The 26061-nt window shown below is 39.6% G+C and overlaps 2 protein-coding genes across 2 annotated transcripts; both read right to left on the bottom strand.

Annotated features, from left to right (window-relative positions):
* Positions 1-729: 729 nt before the first annotated feature.
* mthfd2 (methylenetetrahydrofolate dehydrogenase (NADP+ dependent) 2, methenyltetrahydrofolate cyclohydrolase) lies at positions 730-4288 on the bottom strand. The gene is made up of 8 exons (XM_015973073.3): positions 4084-4288; positions 2655-2839; positions 2325-2447; positions 2086-2238; positions 1886-1993; positions 1708-1800; positions 1467-1592; positions 730-1386 (listed from the first exon to the last, which is right to left on the bottom strand). The coding sequence occupies exons 1-8, from the start codon at positions 4161-4163 to the stop codon at positions 1238-1240; spliced, it is 1017 nt and encodes a 338-aa protein (XP_015828559.1). The 5' UTR covers positions 4164-4288; the 3' UTR covers positions 730-1237.
* Positions 4289-11296: 7008 nt separating this feature from the next.
* On the bottom strand, positions 11297-16622 carry LOC129153026 (putative leucine-rich repeat-containing protein DDB_G0290503). The gene has a single exon (XM_070546444.1). The coding sequence runs from the start codon at positions 16504-16506 to the stop codon at positions 11449-11451; it is 5058 nt and encodes a 1685-aa protein (XP_070402545.1). The 5' UTR covers positions 16507-16622; the 3' UTR covers positions 11297-11448.
* Positions 16623-26061: the final 9439 nt, after the last annotated feature.

The following is a 26061-nucleotide window of genomic DNA, read 5'->3' as shown; positions in this document are numbered from 1 at the left end:
CTAAATGTGTGAAACACAAACTAAACGCAGCCTTTTCCACTCAACATTTTAAGATTAAAGTATTCTGATGTTTTGATCTGAGTGAATTTGCTGTCACCACACTGTAATTTTGTTTCCAAATATGGTGTTATAATATTTAAACAGAACGAGAAATAATATGTTCACTTATTGAAAATCCTTCCCATTATTTACAACTTGTACGTTTTTTTAAGAGAAATTTTGCTCATACTTCCATAAATTCCTTTAAATTTTTTTGTACGGTTGGTTTGACATCACAGGAGGGAAAATGAAACAATACTAATCTAATAGCATTTTTTCCGCTTGCTGTCCAAACTCACTTCATTCACTTAGTTATCTTAAATAAATTCACATGGTTAACATTTTCATAAAAATGTTCTTTAATAATTCCAGTATTTTACCTTATTTTACACTGCTTTTTTGGGGTATGAATATCCAAAACAGGACCAAATTTTTAATAAGCTTGCACAAATAAACCTTCAGCTTCAATGAGCTCAAACTAATCCCACAAACACATAAGATCAGAACAACCACTGCAACTTTACACTGGAATAAAAAGAGCTTGAGTTAAAAATAGCATCTCATACTAGGAGCTTCACTCATCTGTTTATCAAAACAAAAACAAAATAAAATGTTACCCAAGTTTCCTATTTTATGACAATTGAATGAAATCTGTGCATAGAAAACCTGTGACAACAACTTGACACAATGTGACAACATACATGTATTTATTTTAAAGTTTCTGCAAAGGCAAATGTGAAATCTTTAAAGCTTGATAATGTTTTTGATAAATAATCTTATTCCTGATGTTAGCCCTTAACACTCTTAATACATAAGGCTAAATCAACAACAAAAGAAAAGACCAGTCACTCAGCTTGGAGTCATAAACACTGCATTCATGTTTAAAATGTGTCTCTGTAGCAATAAATAGAAGCAATCTCTCAAGATTTTTAAAAACCTAAAAACTGTCACAGAATTACATTGCAAATGATAAATACTGTTACAAAGGACATGCAGACGCATGAACGGATGTAACAGACTAAACATTGCTGGACTCGATCCTCAGAAAGATGTCAGCAGAATTGAAAGCCTCCAAGCGTGATCATCTTTTCAGTCAGTGTGCAAGAAGAGCTCGACCAGGTCGCTCCAAGTTAGAAGAAGCATAGGAGTGTGGTGTTAGGTGGAATGTGTCTCTGCTGCCGAGCTGTGCTCTGGCTCATTAGGATGCAGCAGCCATCCGGATCCTCTCTGCGGGAATCTGCAGGACATTCTTGGCAGCTTTGATGGTGTTCTTCATGAGCATGGCCACAGTCATGGGCCCAACACCTCCAGGAACTGGTGTGATGAATCCAGCCTTCTTCTTTACGCCTGAAAGTGGACAGAAAACATGTTACAGAACAGCAGTCGATTCATACAATATTCCAATCACGCCACAATATTTTGTGTACCTTCAAAGTCCACATCTCCAACCAGGCGGCTTTTTCCAGTGACGGGGTCCTGGATTCGGTTTATTCCGACGTCAATCACAGCTGCCCCCTCTTTGATCATGTCTGCTGTGATCAGGTTTGGGATCCCTGACGGTACAGAGGGAAACAGCACCGTTAAGCAACTCAATCCCAGCAAAAAAAAAAAGAAAAAAAAAAGAAATGGAGATTTCCAAACAAATAAGCAAAACAAAAAACAACAAACCTGCAGCGGCCACGATGATGTCTGCCATTTTTGTGTGCTGACAAAGCTGTTCCTTTGGAGTGTAACGGTGAGAAATGGTGACTGTGGCATCACCTGAAGCAGGACAGGAAGAACAGAATACAATCTTAACTCTTTGGTCTCAAATGTGTTGCCTCAAGTGACCATCAGCATCACCAACCTCCAGGCCTCTCGTGGCGTCCGTCTGTGTGCAGTAACATGGCGATGGGCATTCCCACGTTCTTAGAGCGTCCTGCAACTAATACATTCTTCCCAAAAGTGGGAATACCTGGAAAATACAAAGGGGGAAAGCTCATTTACACCCATTTAAACAGCACTTCTATCTTGAGAGGATGTACAATGAGCCGTAACCCCTGCTACCTGTGCGTTTGATGATTTCCCAGACTCCCCAGGGGGTGGCTGGAAGCATGGTGGACTGATCCAGGCACATGCGGCCAACGTTAACCACGTGGAAGCCGTCTACATCCTTGGCAGGGGCAACCGCATTGCAGATTACCCGCTCATCAATGTGATCTTTGGGGAAGTTAAAGACAAGTTTCAGTCAGGAGAAACGGACAAACACAGACGCACACAGCACATAATCAGACACATTAATGAACCTGGCAGAGGCAGCTGGACCAGCAGGCCGTCCACACGATGGTCTGCATTGAGTTTGTAGATCAAGTCCAGTAACTCCTCCTCACTGATGTCTGAGTGTTTGAGAATCGTCTCACTTGAGATTCCTGTGGGAGTTTAGAGTGAGAAAACAACCCAGCGTGCAAAAGAAAACCGATATTTAAAGACTGACTTAACCTTCACAAAAGCTCTGTTTTCAACAGGTTTTAAAGTAAAAAATGTATCCAAAAAGTGGAAGAACTTGGTTACCGAACTTTTTTTATTCACTTGTAGGTCAGATAGGTTCACATACGAGGATTGTTTTGTCTACTTACCGACATCAGCTGCTGCCCGGGTCTTGTTGAGAACGTAGGAGTGACTGGCTGGGTCGTCTCCAACAAGAACCACACTCAGGTGAGGTCGCCTGTTGCCGGCTAAAACCCATTTCTCCACATCGACCTGGGTCTCCTCCCGAATCTGGCGTGCCAGTTTCCTTCCTGAGACGACCACTGCGTCCTGCCTAAAAGTTAGTGGTCCAGATAAAGGAAAAATGACCAACAAGCTCTGATTCTGACTGCTGCACAAACTGTCACTAATCAGTGAAAAAAAAAAACTTACTTCCTGGAAATGGCCTGCATTTAACAGGACTTCTGACACCAGAAACCTTTTATAGCTTTTGATCATGCAAGTGAAGCTTCTAAATTTAGAGGTAACATAACTGCACTTGGCTGAATCATATTCCTGGTATCAGAACAGTATTTATAACCGTATGTAGTGCTGACCTGTTTATTTTGATTTGAAAAGGTTCTAGGTTATATAACAGCAAATTAAAGGCAATAACTGCAGAGTAATGAGCCATCGATAGTGATGTAACAGCCCGTCTTTCAGCCAAAACCAATTAAACCTCCTGGAAAAGTGTTTGGTTGCAACAGGTTGAGAGCACAGGGCCAGCGTATACAAACTGTGTCAGGTCTGTAAGAAAACTGCCCCACAAAAAAGTTATTTATCAAGCAGAAAACGTCTTATTTTTGATACAAACTTAACCAAAACGTCCTTTTTATTTTAAAATTCAACCAACTTTAATATTTATATGTTCTTTTTCTACAGCCAGTTCAGTTAATTACTGCATGATGCATATAAATAAAAGTGATAATTGCATGCCATTGATACATTTGATAGCACCCATCTTGTGATCTTGCAGATCATGTGCAGGATTCATAATTTCATTAGGCATTCGTGCAACATTAGAACATCACATGCATCCTAGTTATGCAGGGTCAGGCTTCACACAGCTCATTCCTTTACTAAATTCCTGCACGGGATGCGAATTTCTTAGCTGTACGCTCATCATCCCTTTCCTATCAGTTACTTTTCCCCGGCATCATATCTAATATCAATAATAAACAAAAATACAAATGCTTGACTTCCATCATGCAAACAAATACATTGGTATAAAGAAGCTGTTCAAAGAGTGCAAGCCCTTTCCCTGATTTCATCAGCCAGCCTCGCAGCCGCCCCAGTGCTGCGATGCTACCGGCTTGCAGCTAGGGGCGCACTACAATACGACCAACTGCGGACATTTAGTACAAATGAATCAAATAAACTGCGCATAAAACAATCGACCTCATCCAGGCGCAATTAATGAACCTAACACGTGCGAAGGAGATCAGGATAAAAAATTTGATTCGCGCTCTTTTTGATTCGATTGGAGCGGGAACGTGCGATTCGCTCAGATAGAGGCAGAACCATCAATGATCGACTCACCTCAAGGCGGATGTGTGCAGTTTACAGACTTGATGCTGAGACTGTTGACACAGTTTCCCGAGAGTCCTGATCGCCGCCATTTCTAACTCACTAAGAAGTAACACACAACCACCCGTTTGTTACGAATCTCACACACCAACACTCGGTCTGACAGAGCACCGCCTGGGAAGCAGGAGGAAGACCAAAGAGGCTTTAAAAGGCAACCCCCCTTTTTCCTGCGTCACATCTGCGTCAGTTATTAATTTAGGCAAGCCGATGTATCACAAAACATGTCAAACAGCCAATTTAAAGTTTTGCAGTTGTAATTGAAAATTTGGGAAACAAATTAGCTTTAAACTTTTTTCAGGCCTCATAACCAACCTCTAACATATTAGAGCTATAAATATTTTATAGAGATTTTAAGAAATGAAATTTTTTAAAAAGTAGTGCTCTCGTATTTGTCTAAAAACCTCCCCCAATTACACATTTTGGAAAAGCAACTTTTGGACCATCCGGTTGTTGGACTTGTCAAACCGCCGCACTTCCCTGGGTCCTTTATTCATTAAGAAATTGCATATTTCAATGACTCTGTGGTAGCATCAGTCATTTTTTACAGTGTGGTATGTTGGAGCAGCAGTTTATTGGCAGCTGAGAGGAAGAGGTTGGATAAACTCATCAGGAAGGCCAGCTCTGTTCTAGGATGCACCCTAGACCCAGTGCAGGTGGTGGGAGACAGAAGGTCTCTGGCCAAAATAACATCTCTGATGGACAGAGTCTCCCACCCCATGCATGTAAATGTTGCTGAACTGCAGAGCTCCTTTAGTGACAGACTGCTGCATCCTAGATGCATGAAGGAGCGTTTCCGAAGGTCCTTCCTCCCTGCAGCTGTTAGACTGTACAATCAGAACTGCTCCCAAAAAAAACAGTTGTCGGCATCAGTGCTGTAATAACTTCTACAATTATAACTTACACATTACTTTTTCTCAGCTTATACATGCAATAATTTATTGAAGGCTACATGTCTACTTTTTAATGAACGGGTAAAAAATAAACAATCTGCACTCTTTTAATCATCTTAAACTTTTAAAACTATTTTAACATCTTCAGTATCCTGCTATGCTTACACATTATGTGTGCGCCTATATAAACAACTGTATTGTACTCTGCTCTGGTAACTATTGTCCATGATGTAAATAGGTAATAACTGTGCTTCTGTTCTGTGTCCTGCATTGTTTGTATATGTGTGATGTTGCTGCTGACACAACCAAATTTCCCCTTGTGGGACTATTAAAGGATTATTCTATTCTATTCTATTCTTCTATTCTATTTAGCAACAGAACACCACTGGTGTGAGAGGTTCTCTGCTCAGTATGATCAGAGGAGGAGAAACAGTTGGCTGCTAATGCTCCAATTTTAGGGCAAACTAAAAAGTAAAACCACATTTGAAGTCACGGACAACAAAAGACATGTGCACCTAGAACATGACTGGTGTTCAGTGTCACACACGTGCCGGTGAGTGAAGCGGAGGCAGGATCCACATGCGGGTGCAAAGGCAGGCAGACAAGCAGGAACGGTTTACCAAAAGGGTTTAAATAACAGAACACATTGGACTACTGAAACAATGAACCAACCTGAGACACAGGACTGAAGGGGTTTAAATACATGAGGACTGGGAGCTTGGGTGATTGGAAAACAAGAGGCAGGTGGGAGCAATTAACAGAGACACATGACTACAGAACGGGGAGACAAGAGAGGTTGTGACATTCAGCACTCCTCGTTTCATGTGAGTTTCCAGTTCCGGCAGAAGCATCTCAAGAAAAATGTCCGAGGGGAGGAGTGAGTGTTCCATGACCATGTTGCATTCAATACCTAGCCTATTTGCAGATTTGCTATAACAGCTTTAAGATTGCTTTATGCACCTTTATTGCTTTTTACACCTGGCTGGAATATTAAGTATGTGTTCAATATATGTGCAATACCGGATGTACATTATGTCCCTTATGCTGCATAGTTCTGGAAATACAAGTTTTCTTTTATTTGTTGTTTTAACTGGTTGAATGTCACAATAATAGCTTACGTTTGACATAAACATAAAAGCAGGAAGGTATACTAAAGTAAAGACTTTGACACATAATATTTGGATAAAAAAAATTTTAAATCATCTCTCCTAAAAATTAAAACACAACAATATTTTATGTCTTTCTAACAAAAACATCTAGTTCTGCAATTTATAAATATTAGATAATTGTATACTTACCAACTAAATGTTCTGAATTCAATGGCTAGAAAAATTAATTAGTTCACTTACCATTTAAAGCAGACTTTAATTAATGGAAGAAGTGTGTTACTTGTTATATTTTACAACAGCCTGCCTTAAGAGAGTCAGCCCACTCACAGCAGCTGCAAACTAACTTAAACTATTTAATATGGACCAGCAATTTTCTACCTGTCAAAACATAAAGTACAAAACATGAAGACGCTTATACTAAAGATCTTAGGTGCCATTTTACATGCATCAGCTTTCAATCTGAAATGTGATTAAATGTAGTAGAATGAAGGGGGCATTTGCTACAAAGGGGAAGGGGTTCCTGGTCAGGCTTCTAAAAGTGGTCCACACCCTTTTACATATGAGCAACACCCTGTTTATCAGCACAAGCATCCTCCAAATGGGACAATCAGCAAAAGCTCCTAAAAATAAATCCCATTCGAAAAAAAAAAGACAATTTTCTCTGGGAAGCACTTTGTGGATGTATTCATGGGAAAGGTGCCATATAATAAAGTTGAGAGAGTTGAACCAGGGGCGTGGATATGAATGGGCCATAGCCACTTTTTCTTTTTTTTTTTTTTCCAGGGCTCACCCAATCAAATGGTTCCCTTAAAAATGATCTGTAAAGTTACTTTATTTTGGAGAGGTGTTCTTTTAGGCCATCATACAATTAAATGAAATACAACAAAATTAAAGGTAACATTATTTCTGATGTGTTTTCAATTACATTTATAGGGCCCACCCATTTTTTACTAGGCCCACCCAAAAAGGAGTTTCTGGCTAAACCTACTGAGCTGAACTATAGAAGTGTAAGTGTGTGTGTGTGTGTGTGTGTGTGTGTGTGTGTGTGTGTGTGTGTGTGTGTGTGTGTGTGTGTGTGTGTGTGTGTGTGTGTGTGTGTGTGTGTGTGTGTGTGTGTGTGTGTGTGTGTGTGTGTGTGTGCGTGCGTGCGTGCGTGCGTGCGTGCGTGCGTGCGTGCGTGTGTATGTGGTGATAAATGTTATAAATGCTGTTGTGTCACTACTTTGTGCCTATATCTTTATACTATTGAAACGTTATTAAAAATATATTTTGATAGTAGCTCACGAGCTAGTGTCGCTAGCTTGCTGCTAGTTAGCCAAAGCTAATATAACAAGGGCTTTTACGGAAAGGTCCTTAGTCAGCTTAAAGTCGCACATTTTTCCGCTAAGTTTTCTTTCATAAATCCCAAAGTTTGCATGGAAAGTTGCTTACGCAGTTTTCCGACCCCGTTTTGTGCGTAAGCAAACTTGATAAATGAGGCCCCAGGTCTCTGCTTGTTGCAGATGATGTGATCCTGTTGGCTTAATCAGAACGTGATCTTTCACCAGCTTTCACTGGAGCGGTTTACAGCTGAGTGTGAAGCAGCTGGGATGAGAATCAGTTCCTCTAAATCTGAGACCATGGTCATGAGTCAGAAAAGGTAGAATGCCTTCTCCGAGTCAGGGACGAGGCCCTGCTCCTGGTGGAGGAGTTTAGGTATCGGGGGCTCTTGTTCACAAGAGAGGGAAAGATGGAGTGTGAGACTATGTGCAGTGATGCAGGCGTTGTACCGATCTGTCATGGTGAAGAGAGAGCTGGGGCCTCATTTATCAAGCTTGCTTACGCACAAAACGGGGTCGGAAAACTGCGTAAGCAAATTTCCACGCAAACTTTGGGATTTATGAAAGAAAAAATAGAGGAAAAATGTGCGGAACTTTAAGTTGACTAAGGACCTGGCTTACACACATTTTGGATATGGAGAGCACCTGCAGTGCTGCTGCTGAGAAGGATAAAATTATGAAATCCTGCAGCATTATCACTTGTACCGCTTCGTTTTCACACAGAACAAGGCCCCCCACATGCACACACACACATGCACGCACACTCACACACACACACACAGCCTGAAGCGCAGAATACGGAATGCAGAATATCAGAAGGGGGACAGATTGAGACGGAATGTCATGCGTCTGTAACAGTGTGTGTCCTGTCACTGTGACCCGATTGATTATGCACCCTGGTTACTTGGACTAGGGAGATCTCCGTTTGGCTGACTGGTTAGCACACGTGACTTTCACCCAGGAGTCTTGGGATTGAATCCCAATTGGACCATTTTTTAATATCTGCCACAGATCTCTCTGAAAAATTCACAACATTGATGGCTTCAGCAACGCTGTGCCACTCCGTGGATTTTCTCATTTGTTTAGCAAAAGCACTTCCTTTCATTTCTCCACCTCACCCACAGGTACCTCAATTTCTGCTTGTGAAATAGCGCTTCCTTGATCTGCCTTGATCTACGGATGCCATGTCATTGGCGGAGCGCTGCAACAGCCGGCTTATGTGTATGCATGAGATCCACAAGGCACTTTGCATTGACTTTTTATGGCAGTTTTATCACACATATATATATATAATATATATATATATATATATATATATATATATATATATATATAATCCAACCATATAAATTATTATTTAGAGAAATACAGACATTTCAAAATCCTCATTAAGACCAATAGGTTGAAGTGGCAGCTGTGCTGCCTGCCGACCTCCACAACCCCCACCGGAGGAACAACAAGCTGCAAAACCTGTGGAGGTTCCTTGGAGGTCTGCCCCATTCAGAACAAGAAAGACGCTGGCTCCAGGGCCGTTGTGCCTACTGTGGTTCCCCCCAACACCGGTGAGTCGCATGTCCCAAACGGCCGGAAAACACCACCGCCAGGAGGACATGGGGGTGTCCTCCCTGGCGCTCAATCGCCTGCTGCCCCTTCAAGACTCCTTATTCAAGTGGGCTTCCCAGATGGCGATTCCCTGACCAAGATAACTGCCCTCCTGGATACCAGGGCTGCCTATGACTTTATGGACCGTGGCCTGGCCGTCCAGCTGAAGATAACCCTGGTTCCTGTCACCTGTCACATTCGCATCGCGGCCGTGGACGGCCACCCACTGCAGCCATTCACCATTGAGGAGCAGACTCAGCCCAATGTCCATGTGTATCGGCGACCACAAGCGTTAAACTGGACAGCATTAATGTATTTGGATCACAATGAATGAAAATAACTCAAACACATAAAAAATCAAATACCAAAAGTAACCAGTAACTTCTTTTTACCTTTGACCTTTGACTAAATTTTAATTGTAATCTGTTTATTTGATTGTATGTACCATTTAGGTCAACTGGATGGAAACACTTCAGGCTGCCACCGACACCATTTGAGCTTGCATTCTGTCTAAATCAAATTTGCTGAAAAAATGTCTAAAAATTAGGGATGCATCAATATCGGCGGATGTTACCTATCGATCACCAACTGATATATATTTTTTTCATGAGATTAAAACTGCTTGAGATGGCTGTGACATCTCGCTTTCAAACAGGTCCTATCATAAAGAATAAAAGAGCAGAGTCGTCACACCCCCAGGCACCAGTCTGCGTAAAATACAGATGCGTGTCTCATTGAGACTTTATATTCACCCAACCCAAGAAAAAATACTGTAACATAATGGTAAAGAAATGTGCTTCTTTTGGAAGCAGTGTCTAACGCGATTTGTTTTACCAACTCATTAGTTACGAAATTAGTGATTATTGTCAAATAATTCAAAAGAAAGCAGAGTACTGCACCCCTACATAAGACACATGAAAACAGCGTCTCGGTCTTGGAAGTGTAATGCATCACCCCAACATCACCCCAAGATTCATTTAGTGATGTATTTAGTGAAAAAAAACAGCAAGAATGCCTCTCTAATTGGCCTGCCATTTAATGAATTAGTTAATTATTCATTCAATTATGTCATCGAAGGGGGCGGGTCGCGGTGCGCTTTAAAACACCGCAATAAAAATGTCTCATAGTGTCAGATGGCAGGTTGCTTTTAAAATATCTTCAGGAATTGTCTAGTTATTAGAAATTACAACATAAAAATGATGCCTAAACTATATAATAACCTAGCATTATTGGCCGTGTGTCGTGTAGGGAGCCTAGGTCTCCTCCCTTTCCGGTCGGCTCACGGTTCACCGGAAGAATGAAAAAATGGATGCAAGTCAACGGGGCTAAAAGAGCTATTTTCTGATCCACTTTACCTGAATCGCACATATGTTATATACTGCAATTTAAATGAAAAGTAATGAAGTGTGTTTCGACCACGCCAGTCACGTACTTTGAGAGTAGCTCAATAAAATTCGTCATTAGCATGACTGCAAATCAAATGTCGGTGCATCGCATGTATGACGTCACCAGAGAATCTCCTCTGCCCTAGCTTAGCTGCTACTTACCACATCTCGTTTTATGGCATGGTCAAAACACACATCCTACTTTTCATTTAAATTGAAGTATGACGTGTGTGTGACTCAGGGCGTTAGGCAAAGCGGATTAGAAAATGTCTCTTTTAGCCCCGTTCACTTGCTTTCATTCTTCCTGGTGTGGCAAGGTGGAGAAACGAGGGTCCGGGCGGGATTCGATCCCCAGACTCCCGGGTGAGAGTCATACGTTCTAACCAGTCAGCCAAAGGGACATCCCTTTGGCCAAGTAGCCAGGGCGCGTGATCAATCGGGACATTGTGACAGGACGCTCACACTGTCACAGGGGATGTCCCTTTGGCTGACTGGTTAGAGCGTATGACTCTCACCCGGGAGCCTGGGGATTGAATCCCGCCCGGGTCCTCGTTTCTCCACCTTGCCACATTGGGAACTCATGAGCCGACTGGAAAGAGAGGACTCTCAGGCTCCCCATAGAATACTCTCATGAGGGAGACAAAAAGTGTGAAATAAAACCATGTTTTTGTTTTGTGTCACAAATAAAACCCCTCCTCTTTTATCCAGGCTTGGGACTGGCAGACGTGACCCAAAAGGGACACTCAGGCAGAGTTAGTTTTTTTTTATGTATTTTTTTATTTTATGTGTCATTTTTATTCATTTATTAATCAAATGCAAATGTTTTCTATCTAAGGAAACCCAGCTGATGTGTTGAGTAAGGGTTAGGGTAACTTAGACGTAACCTGCTGAACCAAGAGCTGCTGTGTAAAGCAGCCTGTGTGCAGCAAAAGTTATTCAGTAATTAGCTTTTCATTTCAATTCACTCACCAGCTGCTCTGTCTCCATGAATAACTCGTTTCTGATCTACTGCTCAGAGCTTTTCTGTCTCGTCGAACACCTTTTTCTGTTCTTCTAGACTTCCCATCATCTCCTGCATTTCTGCTTCGTTAGTCTTAAACTTTTGGATGTTTTTCTTCAGTTTAGCTTTACCTTTCAGCAGTTTGTCGTAGACCTGATCCAATTTGATTTTTGTTTCCTCCAGTTTCTTTTTCTCATCGTTTTGTTTAATGATTTGTTCCTGCAGTAACCGCCTTTCTTCCTCAAGTGTAGCCTCCTGCTTGTCCACGAGCTGGGATCTGGCTTCCAGCTCGCATTTCTCGTCGTTTAGACGTCCAATTCTAAATTCTAGACACATTTTCTCATCATTCAGCATTTGAATGGTGTCTCTTATCTCCTGCTGTGATTCAGTCTTTTTCTGTTCAAACTCAGATTGCTCATTGTGTAGATTTTCAATTCTAATTTCTAGAAATGTTTTCTCATCATGCAGCATTTGAATGGTGTCTCTTATCTCCTGCTGTGATTCAGTCTTTTTCTGTTCAAACTCAGATTGCTCATTGTGTAGATTTTCAATTCTAATTTCTAGAAACATTTTCTCATCATGCAGCATTTGAACGGTGTCTCTTATCTCCTGTTCGGTTTCAGTCTTTATCTGTTCGAACGCAATTCTCTGCATATTTAGGTTTTCTTTACTAGCTTCAAGCAGAAGTTTCTCATCATCCAGAGCTTTTCTCATATTTATTAAATCCTGCTCAGAGCTTTTCTTTGTCTCGTCGAACACCTTTTTCTGTTCTTCTAGACTTCCCATCATCTCCTGCATTTCTGCTTCGTTAGTCTTAAACTTTTGGATGTTTTTCTTCAGTTTAGCTTTACCTTTCAGCAGTTTGTCGTAGACCTGATCCAATTTGATTTTTGTTTCCTCCAATTTCTTTTTCTCATCGTTTTGTTTAATGATTTGTTCCTGCAGTAACCGCCTTTCTTCCTCAACTGTAGCCTTCTGCTTGTCCACGAGCTGGGATCTGGCTTCCAGCTCGCATTTCTCGTCGTTTAGACGTCCAGTTGTAATTTCTATATATGTTTTCTCATAATTAAGGATTTGAATGGTGTCTCTTATCTCCTGTTCGGTTTCAGTCTTTTTCTGTTCAAACTCAGATTTTTCTTTGTGTAGATTTTCAATTCTAATTTCCAGATATGTTGTCTCATCATTCAGCATTTGAAGGACATCTCTTATTTCCTGTTCGGTTTCAGTCTTTTTCTGTTCGAACTCAGATTTTTCTTTGTGTAGATTTTCAATTCTAATTTCCAGATATGTTGTCTCATCATTCAGCATTTGAAGGACATCTCTTATTTCCTGTTCGGTTTCAGTCTTTTTCTGTTCAAACTCAGATTGCTCATTGTGTAGATTTTCAATTCTAATTTCCAGATATGTTGTCTCATCATTCAGCATTTGAAGGACATCTCTTATTTCCTGTTCGGTTTCAGTCTTTTTCTGTTCAAACTCAGATTGCTCATTGTGTAGATTTTCAATTCTAATTTCCAGATATGTTGTCTCATCATTCAGCATTTCAACAACATCTCTTAGCTTCTGTTCGGTTTCAGTCTTTTTCTGTTCAAACTCAGATTGCTCATTGTGTAGATTTTCAATTCTAATTTCTAGATCCATTTTCTCATCATTCAGCATTTGAACAGCATCTCTTATCTCCTGTTCGGCTTCAGTCTTTTTCTGTTCAAACTCAGATTTTTCTTCGTGTAGATTTTCAATTCTAATTTCTAGATATGTTGTCTCATCATTCAGCATTTCAACAACATCTCTTATCTCCTGTTCGGTTTCAGTCTTTTTCTGTTCAAACTCAGATTGCTCATTGTGTAAATTTTCAATTCTAGTTTCTAGATATGTTGTCTCATCATTCAGCATTTCAACAACATCTCTTAGCTTCTGTTCGGTTTCAGTCTTTTTCTGTTCGAACTCAGATTGCTCATGGTGTAAATTTTCAATTCTAATTTCTAGATCCATTTTCTCATCGTTTTGTTTAATGATTTGTTCCTGCAGTAACCGCCTTTCTTCCTCAACTGTAGCCTTCTGCTTGTCCACGAGCTGGGATCTGGCTTCCAGCTCGCGTTTCTCTTCGTTCAGACGTCCAGTTGTAATTTCTATATATGTTTTCTCATAATTCAGGATTTGAATGGTGTCTCTTATCTCCTGCTGTGATTCAGTCTTTTTCTGTTCAAACTCAGATTGCTCATTGTGAAGATTATCAATTCTAATTTCTAGAAACATTTTCTCATCATGCAGCATTTGAATGGTGTCTCTTATCTCCTGTTCGGTTTCAGTCTTTTTCTGTTCGAACGCAATTCTCTGCATATTTAGGTTTTCTTTACTAGCTTCAAGCAGAAGTTTCTCATCATCCAGAGCTTTTCTCATATTTATTAAATCCTGCTCAGAGCTTTTCTTTGTCTCGTCGAACACCTTTTTCTGTTCTTCTAGACTTCCCATCATCTCCTGCATTTCTGCTTCGTTAGTCTTAAACTTTTGGATGTTTTTCTTCAGTTTAGCTTTACCTTTCAGCAGTTTGTCGTAGACCTGATCCAATTTGATTTTTGTTTCCTCCAGTTTCTTTTTCTCATCGTTTTGTTTAATAATTTGTTCCTGCAGTAACCACCTTTCTTCCTCAACTGTAGCCTTCTGCTTGTCCACGAGCTGGGATCTGGCTTCCAGCTCGCATTTCTCTTCGTTTAGACGTCCAATTCTAAATTCTAGACACATTTTCTCATCATTCAGCATTTGAATGGTGTCTCTTATCTCCTGCTGTGATTCAGTCTTTTTCTGTTCAAACTCAGATTGCTCATTGTGTAGATTTTCAATTCTAATTTCTAGAAACATTTTCTCATCATGCAGCATTTGAATGGTGTCTCTTATCTCCTGTTCGGTTTCAGTCTTTTTCTGTTCGAACGCAATTCTCTGCATATTTAGGTTTTCTTTACTAGCTTCAAGCAGAAGTTTCTCATCATCCAGAGCTTTTCTCATATTTATTAAATCCTGCTCAGAGCTTTTCTTTGTCTCGTCGAACACCTTTTTCTGTTCTTCTAGACTTCCCATCATCTCCTGCATTTCTGCTTCGTTAGTCTTAAACTTTTGGATGTTTTTCTTCAGTTTAGCTTTACCTTTCAGCAGTTTGTCGTAGACCTGATCCAATTTGATTTTTGTTTCCTCCAGTTTCTTTTTCTCATCGTTTTGTTTAATAATTTGTTCCTGCAGTAACCGCCTGTCTTCCTCAACTGTAGCCTTCTGCTTGTCCACGAGCTGGGATCTGGCTTCCAGCTCGCATTTCTCTTCGTTTAGACGTCCAATTCTAATTTCTAGAAACATTTTCTCATCATTCAGCATTTGAATGGTGTCTCTTATCTCCTGCTGTGATTCAGTCTTTTTCTGTTCAAACTCAGATTGCTCATTGTGTAGATTTTCAATTCTAATTTCTAGAAACATTTTCTCGTCATTCAGCATTTGAACGGTGTCTCTTATTTCCTGTTCGGTTTCCGTCTTTTTCTGTTCGAACGCAATTCTCTGCATATTTAGGTTTTCTTTACTAGCTTCAAGCAGAAGTTTCTCATCATCCAGAGCTTTTCTCATATTTATTAAATCCTGCTCAGAGCTTTTCTTTGTCTCGTCGAACACCTTTTTCTGTTCTTCTAGACTTCCCATCATCTCCTGCATTTCTGCTTTGTTAGTCTTAAACTTTTGGATGTTTTTCTTCAGTTTAGCTTTACCTTTCAGCAATTTGTCGTAGACCTGATCCAATTTGATTTTTGTTTCCTCCAGTTTCTTTTTCTCATCGTTTTGTTTAATAATTTGTTCCTGCAGTAACCGCCTTTCTTCCTCAACTGAAGCCTTCTGCTTGTCATTGAGCTGGGATCTGGCTTCCAGCTCGCATTTCTCTTCGTTTAGATGTCCAATTCTAATTTCTAGATCCATTTTCTCATCATTCAGCATTTGAATGGTGTCTCTTATCTCCTGCTGTGATTTAGTCTTTTTCTGTTCGAACACAATTCTCTGCTTATTTAGGTTTTCTTTAAGAGCTTCAAGCAGAAGTTTCTTATCATCCAGAGCTTTTCTCATATTTATTAAATCCTGCTCAGAGCTTTTCTTTCTAATTTCTAGATCCATTTTCTCATCATTCAGCATTTGAATGGTGTCTCTTATCTCCTGCTGTGATTCAGTCTTTGTTTTCTCAAACTCTGTTTTCTCACAGTCAAGCTGACGTTTCTCATCATCCAAAGCTTCTCTCATAGTTACAAACTCCAGCTCTGAGCTTTTCTTCGTCTGTTCAAACAACGTTTTATCTGCTTCGAGTTGAATTTTCATGTTTTCAATCTCTCTATCAGCGTCTGCTTTGGCTCTCTCGATATCCTTTATGTGTCTCTTCAATTTCTCATTTTCCTCCTGTAGGTTTTCATAAACCTCTTTCGTTTGGAGTTTTGCCTGCTCGAGATGATGCCATTCCTCTTGTAATCTTACTTTTTCTTCCTTGTGGAAGTTGCTCTGAACTGTTAAATTGTCTTTCAAAAGTTCAATCATTTCTCTTTCATCTTGCTGAAAAGTCCGAATTTCATTTATCTCGTAATCTGATCGAGATCTTTCCTCTTCAAAGTCTTTTCTCTGATCCAGCAGAAGAGATTTCATACCCTCTATTTCCTCAATTGACCTAACTTTGCTGATTTCAAAATCTTCTCGATCTTTTTGAAGTTTAAACATTTGTTCTTCAAGCCCTTGAATCAGAGCTGTGAGTTTAAACTTTAATCCTTGAATAATAGAATTTTCCTTCATTCTGGTTTCTTGGATTTGCTGTTTAACTGCATCAATGACAGAGGGAAACATGAATTCAGTGTCAAGGCTCTGAGTACTGGGCTCAGATATGACTTGGTGAAACGGGGTTTCCTCAAACCCTTCACGCTCCCTACTGATGTTCTGTTTTAAGGCTTGAATTCTAGTATATTCGTTCATTCTGGATTCCTGGATTGGCTGTTTAACTGAATCGCTGACAGTAGATAAACTGAATTCAGCCACAAGTGTCAGGTTACTGTGCTCCTCAGACATAAAGAACCTTTGAGTTTCTTTAGAAAAAAGCTGAATTTCTGCTTTTTAAAAACTCACCTGAGGTTAAACTGCTAGTAATCAGAAGTGAAATAAGCCAGAAAAACACGAAACTCCTTTGAAACGTTTTTTTTCCCAACCGGTATCCGACGTGCAACACCTACCAACCTCAAGGTTGAAATGAGCTAATAGGTAGCAGTGAGTGACGTATTAAAGGGAAAGAAGATGACCCGACGCTTACGCTTGGTCACGTGATTGACGTGCAGACGCTGGCAGGTAGTAGTGACGTATTAAAGGACTAGGAAAGGAGATGCGTGCAGACCGTTAGGTGCAGACTGAGAGCAGACCCGACGCTTGCGCTTGGTCACGTGATTGACGTGCAGACGCTGGCCGAGCGTTCGTTTCTGATGAGTTTATGCACATAGATATATTAGCTAGATCCCTCACCCGCGCTGTTTTTTATGTTTTTATTATCAATATATGCTTATTACAATTTCTCGTGGAGACAACAACACATAATGGAAACATGCAAGGCATCCTTAGTAACAATAAAAGAAAAACAAATAAGAAACTTAAAAAGAGGCACTTATATCACAAAGTAAAAACAGTGTTACCAGATTAAACGATTTTCTGCAGCATGACAAATGGCTTTTGCAGTTGCATTGGAATTTTTTGTACGAATCAAAGTGAATAAGAACATATGGAATTCATCTATTAAACAGTTCATGTTTGGCAGTTGTTTTTTCCATTTGCTTTTGAGGATGTGGCATTTACCCATAATAATAATAATAGTGTTAACAATGAATTATTCCCATTTAATTTAGAATTGTAAATAATAATATCTTCATTTGTAAAACGATCAAGTTCTCTTATTTTATTTCTTAACCAACAAAGGACTTCTTCCTAAAACTTCTTACTGACAGGGCAGCTGAAAAATAAGTGTTCTATTCCTTCAGGGCTTCCCTTAGAGAATTCACAAGGGTCAAATTCAAAACCAAATCTCTTCCTCTGTGTCTCTGCTGATGGATGGTTGTCGTTAAGAATTTTAAATTGCATTTCTTTTACTTTTGGCATTTTAGGCCATTTTAGAAATTTTAATTGTTTTCCTTCAATTACCGGATTTCCTAATATTTTTAATTTAATCTTTATATCATAATCATGATAGATATATTTTTAAAGGCTCCATAAAAAAATTATTTTCACATTTTCTTTCTGTGATGTTCAATTCTCCTATTAATAAATTAGGAAGTTTTGTTTGAACATTAGAGAATAGGATTGTGTTTTTTATCATCTGTATCAAAGTCACTGGTATAGCCTTACATACTTTCTCATATTCCTGAAGAGTACATTGAATGTTATTAAATTTATATTTAAAATTCTGTAGCTGTAATATTTCACAATCTTTATCCATAATATCATGTACAAAGATAATTCCTTGATCAAACCACTGCAGGTTAAACAAAGACTTTCTGTTTGAAACAATTACTCGATTATTCCACAAGGTGGCACAATGAGGAGTAAAATTATGGGTACATACTATCTTCCTCACCCGCGCTGTTTGTTCGTCAATGGACCCTGACGTCCGTACGCGGCGGCCATCTTACTTCGGACAGCTGCCCCCCCTCTAACACTGGTGTTTAGTGGTGCATGCACTATTTAAACAACTCATAACGTTCTCAAATTTCAACCGATTTTCATACGGTTTGTTTTTAGAAACCTTAGAGACGTGGCTATGAAATATATAAGTTTTAGCAGGAAACTCCCCTTATTTTACTCCTTTCCAGCCGTTTTCCCCTATCCTGTCAATTTCCATAGACTTACCATTTTAATGTCAACAAGATCTGCTTCTGATTAACTAGCTGTAATTTGTAAGCTGAGGTCAACTTATAAATATAAGTTTTAAGATACCTTATAACTTACCATATCAACTTATAAATAAAAACTCAAATACCTGAATTAATTTATAGAAAATAGTAAAACCAAAACAAAATATAAATGCACAGACGCAGCAAACAAAATTTCAAGTTAAAACACCCAGTCCAAAAAAATCAAAAAACAAAACAACTCTAGAACCTCAACGACGGAGAAAATATTTTATAAAAAGACAAATGAAGATATACAGAATATATTTTATTTAATTTGACTTTAATATTTGCAAGTAATGTGAACCTAATAAATACTGGCTGGCAAGTTATTATAATAATTTATATTTATTTACACTTTCAGCCTGCAACCTATTTAAAATGAAAGTTTGAGAAGAGAAAACTGGGATAATTGTGAATTAAAGGGCTAGATAAACACTTCAAAAATTAAAGAGGAAATGAATGACAGACTGACAGTTATGAAAAACTTGTTTATTACAGATTATACATGTTTTTGATTATAAAAATAACAGATCTACTGACAGATGCTAAAGCACATTGTGATTTCCTACTGACCTTTGAAAAGGACAGATTTTGTGAGCTTCTGTCTCACGCTGTCACACTGAGAGCTAAGAGTTGCTAATCTTGCAATGTGGTGCATCCTCAGCTTAAAGAACAGGGAGACAATAGATGTCAACAGTGTATGGGAGTGAGACTCAATTCTGTACTTTGTCTCACTGATGTGCTCCCCAAGCAAAAACACATCCTCTGACCCGATCCTCTTGCGCACAATGTAGATGACCTCCAGTGGTTTGATGGGCTGTGATCGTCTGCCCACTGATGCCTGGCGAAATGCCCACTCTGCTGCTCTGATGACCCTCACAGTACCTTTAGATGGGACCACAAGACCCACGTTGTTCTTCAGAGTCAGCAAATGGTAGCTCTGGTCATCACAGGCAGATGCAGCATCCATCACCAGGCTGGCACGGCAGACATCACAGGACAGCTTGGTCATGGCTCGCCGCACAACAAATACTGAAATTACAATTACCAATGTAACTGCAGTGTTTGCCCTAGGAATTTTTCCAGCTGTGGTGGTGGTGAAGGGGTGTGTGAAATTATGACACGTCTCACCTTTATGTTAATATTGTTTTATTTGATGCATTCCACTTTGAGCTGCACCAATCCAGCAACTGCTGCATTTTAATAACTAGTATTAAAGGTGAATCCACCAATATTTGCACAAGAATAATTTCTGTTTTAAACTCTCAGTGACACACTTTGCAGGGGGATTTGGCATTTAATTTTTCTTGGCATCTCCTTTTGCCCCTGTAACGGAATCAAAGTGATGTAACTATCTAAAGTTGTATTTTAATACACTGTTAGTAGTTCACTTTTTATAAACAGAAGAATAGGCTGTTTTTATCATCAGGGAGTTTAATTAAACACTCTGTATTGACTTTGAGACAATAAAAGAGAGAGAGATGGGATCGTTTGAGAATCTTTAATTTCTGAATTATAAATTCTAAACAATCTACCAGGACTACTCTGTGATGGATGAGAATGGATAACCTGCTGACTTGTGTTCTTCCTGAGGAGTATGCGAGACTGTTCTCCGGCGTGGGGTTCGTGCCTCACCACAGATGGCTGTTCCCTTGGGATCGCATCCTGTTCTGTTGTCAAGATTCTTCATAACTTGGGTTTGTTCAACGACCAAGTGGTCTCTTGAAGGACCACATTGACCTTGAAAAGGGGGGATATGTAAGGATATGAAGTTCATTGCTTTCAACTCCATACAGCTGCCCCCTGTGCACAATAACACCGTGTAGAAAAACCAAGGTCGGGTGTTCCTCAGACTGTTTACATTCCAGGAGAAGAGTCCGAAGGAGAAGAAGAAGCTTTACTTAATCAAAGTACTTTATTTGTGATTAAAATTATTAAGCAAAACAGATGTTGATCAACAATAATCAAGTGAATGATCTGTGAAATAAATATGTCATGAATTATGTTTAATGAAACCAGGACTACGGCACAGACATACTGATCCTCATCTCCATAGAAACGCATGACACATTGTTCCAACCAATCAGAGCTTTCGGCTGCCGCAGGAGAATCTGGTGTTGACTTCAAGTGTCCAATCCACTTTACTCCAACTTATCAACAATTCAGAGATATAAAACAAGGCAACGCCATTTTAAGCTTAGTTCCATTTTGACTTCAGTTCTATTCAACATCATCCTAAAGAAAAGCACAGCCTGTCCAGATGTGTTTTCTTCTCTAAACTAAGAACTGTGAAACGGGAGATTTTCGTCGTTTAACAACCAGATGACGTCCTTTCAAAATAAGAGCACCTGCTGACGCCGACGAACGGTACCGGGGTCGACCCTCCAGATGGGCTTTGAAACGTTGCGACCGCTGCACCGACAGCTCCAGCGTACATCCGAGGTTCTTGGACCTGGCATTTCCTGATCTACCTGGGAGACCCCCACTGGGTACGTACACGGCAAAATAGCGGCTCATGTCATCACTTTATAAGCCTCGTGATATCTAGTCATAACAAAGACGACCAGATTCCTTTACGTCAGCCTAGAGAATCTGAACCAAACACACACACACACACACGCACCAACACAACATCCGAATCCATTCTCATCCATCACAGAGTAGTCCTGGTAGATTGTTTAGAATTTATAATTCAGAAATTAAAGATTCTCAAACGATCCCATCTCTCTCTCTTTTATTGTCTCAAAGGCAATACAGAGTGTTTAATTAAACTCCCTGATGATAAAAACAGCCTATTCTTCTGTTTATAAAAAGTGAACTACTAACAGTGTATTAAAATACAACTTTAGATAGTTACATCACTTTGATTCCGTTACAATATACGTACCCAGTGGGGGTCTCCTGGCTGGCTCGCCATATTGTAACAGAATCAAAGTGATGTAACTATCTAAAGTTGTATTTTAATACACTGTTAGTAGTTCACTTTTTATAAACAGAAGAATAGGCTGTTTTTATCATCAGGGAGTTTAATTAAACACTCTGTATTGACTTTGAGACAATAAAAGAGAGAGAGATGGGATCGTTTGAGAATCTTTAATTTCTGAATTATAAATTCTAAACAATCTACCAGGACTACTCTGTGATGGATGAGAATGGATTCGGATGTTGTGTTGGTGCGTGTGTGTGTGTGTTTGGTTCAGATTCTCTAGGCTGACGTAAAGGAATCTGGTTGTCTTTGTTATGACTAGATATCACGAGGCTTATAAAGTGATGACATGAGCCGCTATTTTGCCGTGTACGTACCCAGTGGGGGTCTCCCAGGTAGATCAGGAAATGCCAGGTCCAAGAACCTCGGATGTACGCTGGAGCTGTCGGTGCAGCGGTCGCAACGTTTCAAAGCCCGTCTGGAGGGTCGACCCCGGTACCGTTCGTCGGCGTCAGCAGGTGCTCTTATTTTGAAAGGACGTCGTCTGGTTGTTAAATGACGAAAATCTCCCGTTTCACAGTTCTTAGTTTAGAGAAGAAAACACATCTGGACAGGCTGTGCTTTTCTTTAGGATGATGTTGAATAGAACTGAAGTCAAAATGGAACTAAGCTTAAAATGGCGTTGCCTTGTTTTATATCGCTGAATTGTTGATAAGTTGGAGTAAAGTGGATTGGACACTTGAAGTCAACACCAGATTCTCCTGCGGCAGCCGAAAGCTCTGATTGGTTGGAACAATGTGTCATGCGTTTCTATGGAGATGAGGATCAGTATGTCTGTGCCGTAGTCCTGGTTTCATTAAACATAATTCATGACATATTTATTTCACAGATCATTCACTTGATTATTGTTGATCAACATCTGTTTTGCTTAATAATTTTAATCACAAATAAAGTACTTTGATTAAGTAAAGCTTCTTCTTCTCCTTCGGACTCTTCTCCTAGAATGTAAACAGTCTGAGGAACACCCGACCTTGGTTTTTCTACACGGTGTTATTGTGCCCAGGGGGCAGCTGTATGGAGTTGAAAGCAATGAACTTCATAACCTTACACCCCCCTTTATTTTGGTCCAAGATCATTACTGGGCTGGCCCCATTAAAAACATTCTACACTCCTGCTTAGTAGACTTAATGAAGCATTTTTAAGCCAGTATAAAAATGACTGAAACACAAATTTACATATTTGGCATTATTTACCAATATCTTTGATGTTATTCATTTGTTAAGAACATCAAGATGCATTACAGTGAACATTATAATAAAGTAAAATTTTCTAGTGCAGAGAGGAGACAACCCATAGAAGCACTGATTTGATCTCATTTCAGAGAAAAATAGAACAGGTCAGATGCATCTAATAAATAAAATTACTAACAAACTCAGGAATCTGTTTCTTTGTTTCATTGTTCTGGTGCTGAAAACATCACTAATGCGGATCAAAGGAGATACACAGATGAATGCACCTCTTATTATTTGGAAATTAGTGGGTGTGGTTTACATCAATTCATTATTTTAAATCTGAAATTGATATGGATTGATCAGAAGTTGTTTATTTATAAACGGTTGTTTATTTGAAAACTATTTACAGAGCAGCCTCAGAACTGAGATTAAATATTTTTGATCACAATAGTAAAGGAATCTTACAGAACAAGTTTTTCAGTAAAATCAGAACATTAATATTTAAGTGCATGAAGTAATGCATCTGAACCATGATCTGAACTCATGCAGTAGGAACTAGGAAATATGAAATATTAGAACCAGACACAACTTTTTATTTTTGATTTAACTGATTTTTTCCTAACGTTGTTGGCATTTTTCCCCACACACAGTTAAACAAAACAATGTTGATTAAGGTGTGTGTGAGAGAGAGATAGAGTGGGAGAGAGAGAGTGAGTTAAAATAATTTTAAAAAACCTGACCGGAGTGGAGGCAGTGACTGACGCATGCACGAGCCGTTTTCAGCCCTGTCTTGTCAAATGCAACCACGTACGTTACGAAAAAAGTAACTTTAAATATTGAACTGAAAAAGAGGCGAGCTGAAGAAAACGTAGGGAGTTCTGAAGAAACGTGGGCTACAGTGAAGCAAGCACAGAGAGATCTGTTACTGTCTGTGTGTGCGTGTGCGCATGGATGCCTGGGCCGAGCGGACTGAGCTCCCATCCCGGCTGCAGAGTTTTGCGTGTAGGGAGGGGCGGGCGCTCAATGTGATTGGCCAGTCACAGAGCGTGAAGACAGTCAGTTACCCAATGAGGATTTTCCTTCAGCACGATTACAGATATTTACGAGTTTTACTCATTTCATGCTCGTATTCGTCAAAAATGCTTTATCCGTACGCTCATCACTAGCTGTAACCACCCTGCCCTGGCTCCTCCTCCTTGTTGCCTGCCGGCTGTGATCACAAGCAACAACACAGTAGTTCCCGCTGCTTCTTCGGGAAACGGCGCAAAAAAATAAAAAATAAATAAATAAAATAAAATAAAAAATAAACAAACAATAAAACTTGGGATCTTGTAGGCGTGGCGGTGGGATTTCAGCCGTGGCGGGCCGTCATGGCTACACCTATGTAAGGGAAACACTGAACTGGACAGTGTGGTTGCCTTTATACTTTACATAGGCATATAGAACAACATGATGTCAGGAGAGAAATCAGACAAGAACTATAGTTTGACTACCTAAAGGCAAACAAGTAATCATGATTAGTAAGTGTGGAATTTATTCATTGTATTTATCAGGGGGATTTGATAAGCCAGCAGTTTTTCAAAAGACTACAAACATCTTTTGTGTTTTTCTTCTGACTGCATTTTTAGGTTCTTTTTGAAACACAGGGAAGGTTTTTTTTTTACCTTGCTGACAGTTTTGATCGTGACGCCACTGAGCGTCAGCTCTGAGGAAGATCGCAGACACTTCTTAGGGCAACTTCCCTCTACCTCCTTCTTTCTCCATCTTTGGGAAATCTTAAACAAGTGACAAAATGTAGGCAGCTTTAAAAATCATTGTAAATTGTTTACCGCCATTTCCTTTAACATGAACATAAGACAAACAATAGTTAAACAAAAGGTGTCAAGACAGAAACATGCAATGATTGACTAAACAAGAAATCTTGAATTCAAGCAATGAAACTTTTTAAAATCACAATTAGCTGATAGATCTTAAACTTTGCCATCACTGTTATTTCTAAAAGGCAGTTTTCTAATAATAGTTCAAAAGCAAAGCAGATAACAGAGACTTATCAGCCTAACACAGTTGAATGTTTGTTATTGTTAAATCTTACAATAGGTGGTCCCACGTTGTTGTGATAGAAGACATCGTTTATTAGAGCATCCATAGGCAGCACAAAAGTCAGGCATGCTTGTTGGGTTTCACATGTATTTCTGTAAAAACAAAGCCAGCAATTTCCGCTATTTTAATATACTTCAAAGTTATTTTTTTACATTTTTCTTAACAAAGTAAGCCGCCTGGAAACCAAGGGCAATTTTACCCTCAGCTTCCACTGAGGTAAAACATTGTAGCTAAGCGGCGCAGCCACAGCATCCCCGTCTTCTCTAAGCCAATTTAGACAGCTAATAAACACTAAAACATCCACCAAGACAGCCATTTAGACAAACATTAGGTTTAGGTACACTTCTTAGTTTCGTTGAACCATACGAACCCTATAAAATATTGATTGTGGTCTCTCTCTCTCTCAACCTAACGCGCACGAGATTAGATGAGACACATTGTTCACAAGTATGTTGTGTTTGAAAAGTAAAAGCGGTCATTTCAAAATGTGTAAATATCCCGCGTCAAGTCTATGTATCATACGGTTTGTAATAAGGCAAACCGTTTGTAAATCCGTTAATATTTCATCGAGTTATAAGTACTTTTATTTGAGCCGCGCACTCACCCTCAACTAGAGAACGGTTAGCTGTCTGAAGTAAGATGGCCGCCGTGAGGACGCTGTTGATTGAGGCTTAGGATGATTTGAGATGAAACAGCGCCTCCTGTGGAGGATGACTGATGTCAACCCCCCTTTGCTTTAAATGGAGATGCTGCTCTCTAGTGGCGGATTATGCGATCGCCTCGTTTTCAACCGGAAACATCACATTTTTAATTAGAAGTATTTTAGATACTGTTTAAATATGTCTCAGACTTAGCACAAAGTGTCCAAAAATTTGTAAATATCAGGCAATGGCTCACCATTGTGCAATTATAGTAATTTACATTTAATTAAGGACCGTGAGATGTTAAGATTTCATATCAAGTATGACTTACGGACCACTGGGTTATCTAATCAGAAGATTGGAACTTTTTAATGCAGGGATTAGATAACACTTTGTATTAACTGAGAGACAAGAGAGGAGAGAGAGTTTTTCAAACATTTAAGATGATTTGCACGACAGACGAGATGAAGACACAAAACCTGATCCTCTCAGATTCATGCCTGCCAGGATCCTCGGACCAACATTTGACACCACTCCATTCAGCCTCTTCCAGCTTTTTTTTCTACTTCTGCCATCAAAACAATAGTAGCAAACACAAATGCAAATGCAGATATTACGAAAAAGGCAGGTCAGAAATTCAGTTGGAAAGTGCTGACGGTGAAGGATTTCTACACGTTCTTTTCTATTATCATTTTCACCAGCCTGGTGTCCGTCCACCACAGGTCTGATTACTGGAGGAAGGCCTGGCCGTACAACTTCCCCTTTCCCGGTGACAAGATGGCACAGGACCGTTT

This window comes from Nothobranchius furzeri, chromosome 17 (assembly GCF_043380555.1).
Source record: "Nothobranchius furzeri strain GRZ-AD chromosome 17, NfurGRZ-RIMD1, whole genome shotgun sequence".
Classification (NCBI taxonomy): domain Eukaryota; kingdom Metazoa; phylum Chordata; class Actinopteri; order Cyprinodontiformes; family Nothobranchiidae; genus Nothobranchius; species Nothobranchius furzeri.
The sequence above is the reverse complement of the archived record's forward strand: the minus strand, read 5'-3'. Positions and strand labels throughout refer to the sequence as shown.

Excerpts from the sequence above, each read along its gene's own strand:
- LOC129153026 (XM_070546444.1), bottom strand. The coding sequence starts at position 16,506 with ATGTCTGAGGAGCACAGTAACCTGACACTTGTGGCTGAATTCAGTTTA.
- mthfd2 (XM_015973073.3), bottom strand. The coding sequence starts at position 4,163 with ATGGCGGCGATCAGGACTCTCGGGAAACTGTGTCAACAGTCTCAGCAT. Across the intron at positions 1,994-2,085 it reads GGAAATCATCAAACGCACAG|GTATTCCCACTTTTGGGAAG; the intron begins GTAGCAGGGGTT and ends TGTATTTTCCAG. Across the intron at positions 1,387-1,466 it reads TGGAGATGTGGACTTTGAAG|GCGTAAAGAAGAAGGCTGGA; the intron begins GTACACAAAATA and ends GTCCACTTTCAG.